Source organism: Thalassophryne amazonica, chromosome 1, assembly GCF_902500255.1.
Source record: "Thalassophryne amazonica chromosome 1, fThaAma1.1, whole genome shotgun sequence".
Lineage (NCBI taxonomy): Eukaryota > Metazoa > Chordata > Actinopteri > Batrachoidiformes > Batrachoididae > Thalassophryne > Thalassophryne amazonica.
The window spans coordinates 101,993,974-102,004,020 of NC_047103.1; the positions used below are offsets into that span (position 1 = coordinate 101,993,974).

General features: G+C 46.1%; 1 protein-coding gene across 2 annotated transcripts in view; it reads right to left on the minus strand.

Annotated features, from left to right (window-relative positions):
• Window positions 1-9,755, minus strand: part of lancl2 (LanC lantibiotic synthetase component C-like 2 (bacterial)) — a 170,497-nt gene extending 160,742 nt beyond the window's left edge. For both annotated transcript variants that reach the window (XM_034173032.1, XM_034173042.1), the window contains exons 1-2: window positions 9,479-9,755; window positions 588-789 (exon numbers count right to left, since the gene is read on the minus strand). In XM_034173032.1, the coding sequence (XP_034028923.1) occupies window positions 588-749 (162 nt within the window). In that variant the 5' untranslated portion in view covers window positions 750-789; window positions 9,479-9,755. The remainder of the gene's footprint in view (window positions 1-587; window positions 790-9,478) is intronic.
• Between the last annotated feature and the right edge of the window lie 292 nt (window positions 9,756-10,047).

Below are 10,047 nucleotides of genomic sequence, written 5' to 3' on the forward strand. Positions count from 1 at the left end.
ATAAACAGCAAATTACATACAAAAATCTCATCTTCTATGTGCTTAATATTAGGTACTTTAATACATTTCAACATTTAGAGACTCTGATTGCAATTAACTTCGATAAATAAATGAACTGTTGTAACCTGTGGACCCTCTGAAACAACCTTGGGCCAACTTAAGGATAAAAGTCTAGCTCTGCCAGAGTTGAGAAATCTTTCTCAAATCACCGAGGTCAGAGGTGTCCGAAGTATTACAGAAAAGGTCGAGAAGATGCAGGTTTCCTTTGCAGCCACTGATTCCAGCAGCAGGTGATTTGGGATGAATTCACCTGCTGCTGGAGTCAGTGGCTCCAAGGAAAACCTGCACCCTCCCGACCCTTCCTGGAATACTTTGGACACCACTGACCTAGAAGTTTATATTCACCCCACCCCCCTTAGTCGAAACTGCGAGTTCACTTTCCTTTAAGCCATAGACAGTAAGTGAGGCGGTGCAGCGTGATTCAGTTCAATGGGCCGATCAGCGCTGCACCGCTGGATAAACAAGACCTAGCATGCTAGCAAGCGAGTTTCGTCTTTCAAATTACGACCAAAAGTAAATGTTTTCACCTTTCCGGCTTCATCAGATGTCTCACTGGTATCCACGTCAGCTCCGGCGTTGGGGGTGAGGGCTCCTTGGTCCCAGTCAGGATAAGGATTCGGAAAAGAACGTTCCTCCATGTCAGCGTCGGCACCGAGCAGCTTCAGCCGCTTGGACATGTTCTCTCCCATCGCTACGGCGTCTCAGCGGGGACAACAACCCTCCGGTACACTGCGGCGCCATCAAATCACATTAGACAACGCGTTTCCGAAAAGAGAAAGTGCACAGTAAAAAACGTTTTAAAGAAAATGAATCTTTTTGCCCGTGATGTTGTATGTTTGTGTTAAACCTATCTGAAAGGCTAACTGTAGCACAGTTACATTTTAATTACTGATGCAAAATTCAAAATTTGAATAACAGTCAATTTATAAAAAGTCAACATGGCTATTTACAAGCTCAAAAAAGTGTGTATTTTCTTATGAGCAGTAAATGAAGGCAGACAAACTGAATATTTTATACTCCTAAAACTGTTTTGTTTTGTTTTGTTTTTCAGCTAGTTTTGCACAAACTAGAATTCCTATTGCTGTATGCAACAGTAATAGGGTACCGCAGTCTTGTATGAACCTTGTGTGATATCGCGGGATTTGACCACTTAGGGGAACCTCAGCTCCGTTGCACAATATATACACAGCATAACTTCACATGGATACATGGTGTACTGTTTTGTTTGTGGATGCAATCGCAGAAGCAGTCGCGAAAGGTTCCCAGTGGAGAAGAAAAGGCGAGGCAGATAGGAGACGTCGTGTCAGTAAGGGTTGGTCCCCCAGAAGTAGAGAAATTACGTCATATTTTACCCCTTTAGCCCCGCCCTCAGACAAGACTGCGGTATCCAATTATCCATTGACCAGTCAATCACAATCACTACCTAAACAATGATGATAGGATCCTTTTTTTAAGTGCTGCACACTTTTAGTTTACATTTTTTAAATGGATTGGTGTTCGTCTAAGAATTACAATTAGTTTCATTTCTCTGAAATGGAAAAAGTCCTGGAATTTGAACAGTACTTCTAGAACTGTGCAACAGCTTTGGGCACTTCCAAATGTCTTGCACAGTTACAGATTTTCGATATGGTCCAGGTTCAGATTTATTTATTTTTTTTCTGTGCAGGACACATTCACTTGATCATCTCAGAAAACACTGGTGTTTTGTTGTTGACTTTACAAGCAAATGAGTGTATGTTGCAGATATCTTTCAAAAGACTGGACATCTGGCAACTTAATTAATAATAATAGCCTTCTATTGTCATTGTACATATACATACAACAGAATTTGTCCTCTGCAGTTAATGCATCCTAATTACACACAATTCAACCACGAGGAGCAGTGGGCAGCCACAGTCTGACGCCCAGGGCCCAACTCCAGATGTAGCAACATTGCCCTGGTCAGGGGCAGAGAAAGGAGCAGACCCTAAATAAACATGTTTTTGATTGTGGGAGGAAACCGGAGTTCCCGAAGGAAACCCACACAGACACAGAGAGAACATGCCAACTCCACACAGAAAGGGCAGGAAGCAATCCTATGACCTTCTTGCTGTGAGACATCAGTGCTAACCACTAAGCCACTGTGCCGCCAATTTATATATATATATATATATATATATATATATATATATATATATATATATATATATATATATATATATATATATATGAGGTCTATTAGATAAGAAACTGACACTTTTATTTTTTTTTTAACTATATGGATTTGAATGACGTGCGATTACACCAATCATGCTTGAACCCTCGTGCGCATGCATGAGTTTTTTCACGCAAGTCGGTGACGTCATTTCCCTGTGGGCAGGCCTTGAGTGAGATGTGGTCCAGCCCTCTCGGCTGAATTCCTTTGTTTCACACGCTGCTCAAGACGGCACGCATTGCTTTATCAAACTTTTTCTGGACCTGTGAGGAATATCCAAGTGGACACTATTCGAGAAATTTAGCTGGTTTTCGGTGAAAAGTTTAACGGCTGATGAGAGATTATGGGGTGTTTCTGTCGCTGTAAGGACTTCCCACGGAGCGGGATGTCGCGCAGCGCTTCCAGGCGCCGTCGGCCTGTTTCGAGCTGAAAACATCCTAATTTAAGGCTTAATTCACCCAGGACGTCGTGAGAGAACAGAGAAGATTCAGAGGAGGCCGACATGAGGACTTTATGCGGACATTCCACTGTTTAAGGACATTTTGTAATGAAAGACGTGCGCGCAAATTCGCCGAGTCATTTCCGTGATGACTCGGCGACTGTGTGCGCCGTGACAGGAAAAACACCTCCGTGTTGAAAACCATTTGTAAAATTCAGGTGGCTTTTGATGGTTTTCAACAAGTGAGTAACTGAGAAATTGTTTAACAGCTTGGGCATGTTCCAACTTACCCGTTAAGGTTTCCAACGAAGGTGTTTTTCCTGTCGCGACCCCCCGCAGTCGGGTCCAGCACGACATGCGACTCTGCCCGCACGTTCTTTCATTACAAAATGTCCTTTAACAATGGAATGTCCGAATAAACTCCTCATGCCGACTTCTTCTGAAAGTTGTCTGTTCTCTGACGACTTACTGGGTCAACAGAGCCTGAAATGTGGATGTTTTCAACTTGAAACGGCGAGACGCTGCCACCTCGAAGCGCAGATCGCCGTCAGGCGCCGTGGGCCGTCCTTACGGCAACACTACCAGACCAAAATCTCTCATCAGCCGTTAAAATTTTTACCGAAAACCAGCAGAATTTATCGAATGGTGTCCACTCAGTTGTGCCTTACAGTTTTGAAAAAATTTAGATCAAACAAAGCAGCAGTCTCTGAGCCATTCCTAAACAATGAAAAAATCGACAAGAGGGTGGGCCACTCCTCACTCAAAGACTGCCCACAGGTGAATGACGTAACCCAGAGGCGTGAAAAAACTCTCGCATGCCCACAAGGGTTCAAGCATGTCTGATGTAATCACACGTGATTCAAATCCGTATGGTTTTTGAAAAAATAATAAGGTCAGATACTTTTCTAACAGACCTCGTATATAAATATATATATATATATATATATATATATATATATATATATATATACACATAAAATATGTAAATAAAGTCCAAGACATATTCTGTGACTTGGAAATGTTCATGTATCCACCCCCTGACTTGTCTGAAGAAAATTGGCAATAAAACTGATTATTTACAGGTATTATACCAAAGGGGCCCATTACTTTTGCAACCCATCATCTTGGCTTTTATATTTTTAATTAATTTATGTCAGGTTGTAGAGATTTACTTTCAGTTTGAGTTTAAGGAAGATAATTTTAGAAATTTTTATATTGAGAAGCCTGGTTTACTTTTTGTATTTAAAATGCCATAAACAAAATAAAATGTGTGAAATACCAAGGGGCTGAATACTTTTGCAAGCCACTGTACATAATAAATATATAATATGTTTTCAATCTTTATACATTAATATATAAAAAATGAAAACATATAACTTACAAAACTAAAATGATAGCATTTGAAATATTACTGTCTGCGGTCCCAGTGGAGGACACCAAGACTGTCATTGTGTCATTGTGTGTGTTAAATTGTATTAACACACTGGTATTACCGGTAAACAAAGAAGTACCAGTGTGTCAAGGTCAGGCCTTCGAACCTGTGTGAAGTACTCTTGCAAAGCATGCACCCATCAAATATGAAGTTCCCGCGTGCAATAGATGCCGAGCCACGTTGCGACGAAGGATTTAGCTTTAGCAGTTGTGACCGTTGGTGACCCTAAAGTAGGTCAAGGTCATCAGAAGTTACCAGCATTTGAACCCGTGTGAAGTACTCTTCCAGGGCATGTGCTCACCAAATATGACGTTTTTGTGTGCAATAGATGCCCAGCCACATTGCGGCGAAGGTTTTTGTGGTTGTGACCATCACGGTGACCTTGAAAAGTAGGTCAAGGTCACTGGCCTTCGAACCCGTGCCAAGTAGACTTCCCAGGCCTACACTGCGTGCATTAGATGCAGAGCCATTTTGCAACAAAGGAGTTAAGTAGGTCACGGTCATCGGTCTTTGGTCATTGGACTTTGAACCCGTGTGAAGTACTCCTCCAAGGCATGACACCACCAAATATGAAGTTTGAACCTTTGTGCGCATGTGTGAACTTTTTCACGCCTGTCGATTGTGTCATTTTCTGGTAAGCAGCCTTTGTGTGGGACTTCCACAATTTCTCGGATAGTCACACGACTGAAAAGTCACCGAAAGCTGTCTGAATCATCCGAATGGTTTCCACATGGCTGTCGCCCAGTTTCTGGCAAAATTTGATGCGGCGCTGCTCCAGTCGTTCTGTCTTTTTCCTTGAAATGAAAATCCGCCGAGCGCGCTGCACATGTCCTCACACAAAGGCTGCTTACCAGAAAATGATGCAATTGACAGGCATGAAAAAGTTCACGCATGCGCATGAAGGTTCAAGGTTTGCTCATGCAAGCACACGTGATTCAAATCCATCAGGTTTTTGCAAAAAATAAAAAGGTCCGATACTTTTCTAACAGACCTCGTTAGAACTATCCGTTAGAAAACTATCTGACTCCCCCTCTAGCTGCCACCTTATCGTAGTGGGGGAGTTTGCGTACCCGGATGATCCTAGGAGCTATGTTGTCGGGGGCTTTGTGCTCCCTGTAGGGTCTCCCAAGGCAAACAGGTCCTAGGTGACGGGTCAGACTAAGGGCAGTTCAGAACCTCCATGACCAGTAAAAAATCAAGGACCGAGACGTCGCCCGGTATGGCGGAGCCGGGGCCCCAGCCTGGAGCCAGTCCTGGGGTTGGGGCTCATGCGCGAGTGCCTGGGGTGGATGAAATCCATCTTGAGTACCTTAAGTATCTAGATGTTGTGGGACTGTCTTGGCTGACACACCTCTGCAACATCACGTGGCGATCGGGGACAGTGCCTCTGGATTGGCAGACCGGGGTGGTGGTCCCTCTGTTTAAGAAGGGGGACCGGAGGGTGTGTTCCAACTATAGGGGGATCACACTCCTCAGCCTCCCCAGTAAGGTCTATTCCAGAGTACTGGAGAGGAGAATTCGACCGATGGTCGAACCTCGGATTCAGGAGGAGGAGTGTGGTTTTCGTACTGGTCGCGGCACACTGGACCAGCTCTACACGCTCCATCTGGTGCTCGAGGGTTCATGGGAGTTTGCCCAACCAGTCCACATGTGTTTTGTGGATCTGGAGAAGGCGTTTGACCGTGTCCCTCAGGGCACCCTGTGGGGAGTGCTCCGGGAGTAGGGGGTCCAGGGTCCTTTGCTAAGGGCTATCCGGTCCCTGTACGACCGCAGCAGGAGCTTGGTTCGCATTGCCAGTAGTAAGTCAAACCTGTTTCCAGTGCACGTTGGCCTCCGCCAGGGCTGCCCTTTGTCACCGGTTCTGTTCATTATTTTTATGGACAGAATTTCTAGGCACAGCCAGGGTGTAGAGGGGGTCTGGTTTGGGAACCACAGAATCTCGTCTCTGCTGTTTGTGGACGATGTGGTTCTGTTGGCTTTGTCAAATCAGGACCTTCAGCGTGCACTGGGGTGGCCGAGTGTGAAGCGTCCGGGATGAAAATCAGCACCTCCAAATCCGAGGCCATGGTTCTGGACCGGAAAAAGGTGCTTTGCCCTCTTCAGGTCGGTGGAGTGTCCTTGCCTCAAGTGGAGGAGTTTAAGTATCTCGGGGTCTTGTTCACGGATTGGTAGACGGATTGGTGCAGCATCTGCAGTGATGCGGTCGCTGTATCGGACCATCGTGGTGAAGACAGAGCTGAGTAGGGGGCAAAGCTCTCAATTTACCGATCGATCTACGTTCCGATCCTCACCTATGGTCATGAGATTTGGCTCATGACCGAAAGAACGAGATCGTGAGTACAAGCGGCCGAGATGAGTTTCCTCCGCAGGGTGGCTGGGCGCTCCCTTAGAGATAGGGTGAGGAGCTCGGTCACTTGGGAGGAGCTCGGAGTCGAGCCGCTGCTCCTCCACGTCGAAAGGAGTCAGTTGAGGTGGCTCGGGCATCTTTTCCGGATGCCCCTTGGACGCCTCGCTGGAGAGGTGTTCTGGGCACATCCCATTGGGAGGAAGCCCCGGGGAAGACCCAGGACATGCTGGAGGGACTACGTCTCTCAGCTGGCTTGGGAACGCCTTGGGGTTCCCCCGGAGGAGCTGGGGGAGGTGTGTGTGGATCGGGAGGTCTGGGCGGCTTTGCTTGAGCTGCTGCCCCCGCGACCCGACTCCAGATAAAGCGGAAGAAAATGGATGGATGGATGGATGGATGAAATAAAATGTCTGAACGATTTGGAGCTTTGCTGCATCAAATTTTTCCAGAAACTGTGAGAGACCTCCAGGTGGACACCATTCGGAAAATTCAGATGGCTTTCTGGGACGATTTTATGGGGATTACACAGATTAAGGAGTGCTCCAGCCGGTTTAAAGACACAGCGGCTGAGAGCGTGGCGCACTCCGAGCGCCGATCGAAAAGCTGAAACCCCGCTGAAACAACCAGATTATTTGCAAAGTGAAGGCTTTGTTGATCCGGGACGTCGTCTGACTTCCACAGAAATGGCAGAAGACGTGGACATCAGCACTTTTTCAGCACATTCCACTGTTACAGGAGTTTTTGTCATGGAAAGAGAAGCAGAGGGATGCACCACGGAGCCACTCATGGCGCGGGACAAAAGCACCTCTGTGTTGGTCTCACAGGACGGCTTTCAGATAGCTTTCAGACGGCTTTCTGTGGCTTTTCAGTCGTGTGACTATCCGAGAAATTGTGGATGAGCTGGACATGCCAGAACATGTCCTGTGAGGCTTCATCACGGCGTTGCTTTGCGCCATGCAGCTCCATCCTGACACACAAATTTCTCCACTGCTCTTTCCATGACAAAAACTTCTGTAACTGTGGAATGTGCCATTCATTTCCAAACTGAACGCTGTGTTGATCTGGGACATCGTCTGACTACCACAGAAATTGCAGAAGACGTGGACATCAGCACTTTTTCGGCACATTGAGACAGATGTGTGGAGAAATTCATGCATCGGGACGGAGCCGCATGGCGCAAAGCAACGCAGTGATGAAGCCTCACAGGACATGTTCTGGCATGTCCAGCTCATCCACAATTTCTTGGATAGTCATACGACTGAAAAGCCACTGAAAGCCGTCTCATAGCCATCTGAAAGCCATCCTGTAAGACCAACACGGAGGTGCTTTTGTCCCGTGCCATGAGCGGCTCCGTGGCGCATTCCTCCGCTTCTCTTTCCATGACAAAAACTCCTGTAACAGTGGAATGTACCGAAAAAGTACTGATGTCCACGTCTTCTGCCATTTCTGTGGAAGTCAGGTGACATCCCGGATCAACAAAGCCTTCACTTTGGAAATGATGTGGTTGTTTCAGCGGGGTTTCAGCCTGTCGATCGGCGCTCTGAGTGCGCCGCGCTCTCAGCCGCTGTGGGCGGTCTTTAAACTGGCTGGAGCACTCCTTAATCTGTGTAATCCCCATAAAATCGTCCCAGAAAGCCATCTGAATTTTCCGAATGGTGTCCACCTGGAGGTCTCTCACAGTTTCTGGAAAAATTTGATGCAGCAAAGCTCCAAATCGTTCAGACATTTTATTCGCAATAAAAATCCGACGAGAGGGGTGGACCACTGCTCACACAAAGCCTGCTCACAGGCGAATGACGCAACCGACAGGCGTGAAAAAACTCACACATGCGCACGAAGGTTCAAGCTTGGCTGATGCAATCACACGTGATTCAAATCCAAAGGGTTTTTGCAAAAAATAAAAAGGTCGGATACTTTTCTAACAGACTTCGTATGTAGTTTCTGCAAGCAATAGGTGCCGAGCTACGTTGCGGCAAAGGATTGGACAGTTGTAACCATTGGTGACCTTGAAAAGTAGGTCAAGGTCACCAGCCTTCGAACTCATGTGAACTACTCCTCCAAAGCATGTACCCACCAAATATGAAGTTTCTGCGAGCAACAGGTGCCGAGCAACAGGTGCCGAGCTACGTTGCGGCGAACAAATTTCAGATGGACAGACGGAAGGACGGACAGACGGACAACCCAGATGCTATATGCACAAGCGCCGCGCGGGGCATAAAAATTCCAAATGTTTATTTATTTTACAAAAATCATACCCTAATCCAGACCCTTATTCTTATCCTAAGCCCAAACCATTCAAGACAAAATTATTTATAAAGTTGATAGGCAGCTGAGACAGATTTAGAGTTTCATTCCAATGCCAGAAGTGCTTTCAGAAATGAAGGTCATATTTGGAAGTTTAAAAATAATGATAAGAATGTAGCGTCTCCACTCTGCCCCAGTTTGAAACTACACTGGGGCACTGAATTTCTGCACAAGTTACCAAGCCAAATGTCATGACATGTCATCAATGCAGCATAATAACAGTATCACTCAATCAGGAAAAATTACATAAAACCAATAGTTTTATCTTAAAACATGTTTAGTCTAAAACTGCATATTTAATATTATGTTTTATGCTAAGGTTACACAAGCTTTGTTGTTTCTTACTAACATAAAAGACTATTATTTTAGCCACAAATTAAAGTTAACATATTTACATTTTGCTTTCAAACAGATGACTGAACAGTACATGCCAGCGGGGCATGAAGTTTATCAGATGAGTTGAGGAAAAACTTTAATGTCACCTTGAGCTTCACACATAGACGCGCTGAGTGTCTGTTTGGGAAAATGAAATATGAATTCAATTCAGAGCATTCTATAAAATGACATTAGAAACACGTCTGTCGTCGCTGGCTGGTTTTATTGCCAGTGTCTCCCACAAAAGTGAAAACAATGAGCTGGGTGGAGACGGAGCAGTGGCGTGCTGTGTGCAGGATGAGCGCTGCAGGTTCCGACAGGACGACTTACCGAGCTGCAGTCACAGCCTGGCTGGGTGTGGGTGAGGCTGGTGCGTGTCTCAGCCTCCTGCCGATCGCAGAGCTGAAGCTGCAGTCAGAAGAGGCGGGTGGTGCAGGCAGCCATGTGTCACAGCATCACCGCCTTCCTCTGCATCCTCCCCGCTCAGCAGCATCAGCACGCTACTGCAACTGTTACTGCTGCTGATGCTGCTGACAAATCACAAAAACTGACCCCCTCTCTAGTGGGTGGTGTTCTAACCCCTACCTCAGACTCTGATCCATACGGTCAGGCCAGCTCTGACCACATAAACACAGTGACAGATGGTGCTGTGTGAGGCTCTGCTGCCGGGATTAGGCAATAAAATCCACACTGCAGCACCACCCCATCCAACACCACCCTGTATTACACTGTCTACCTCGTTCTCATGTTACAGAACGCAGAGGGCTCCACAAACATCAACAAGAGCAATCAGAGATTTCTGACGTCCGCCAATCTGGATTCAGATCACTTCCAAAATTTAGTGGAGTCTTCCATGGCCTAATATCTATCTGTGGTGCAAATTTGGTGAGAATCTATGA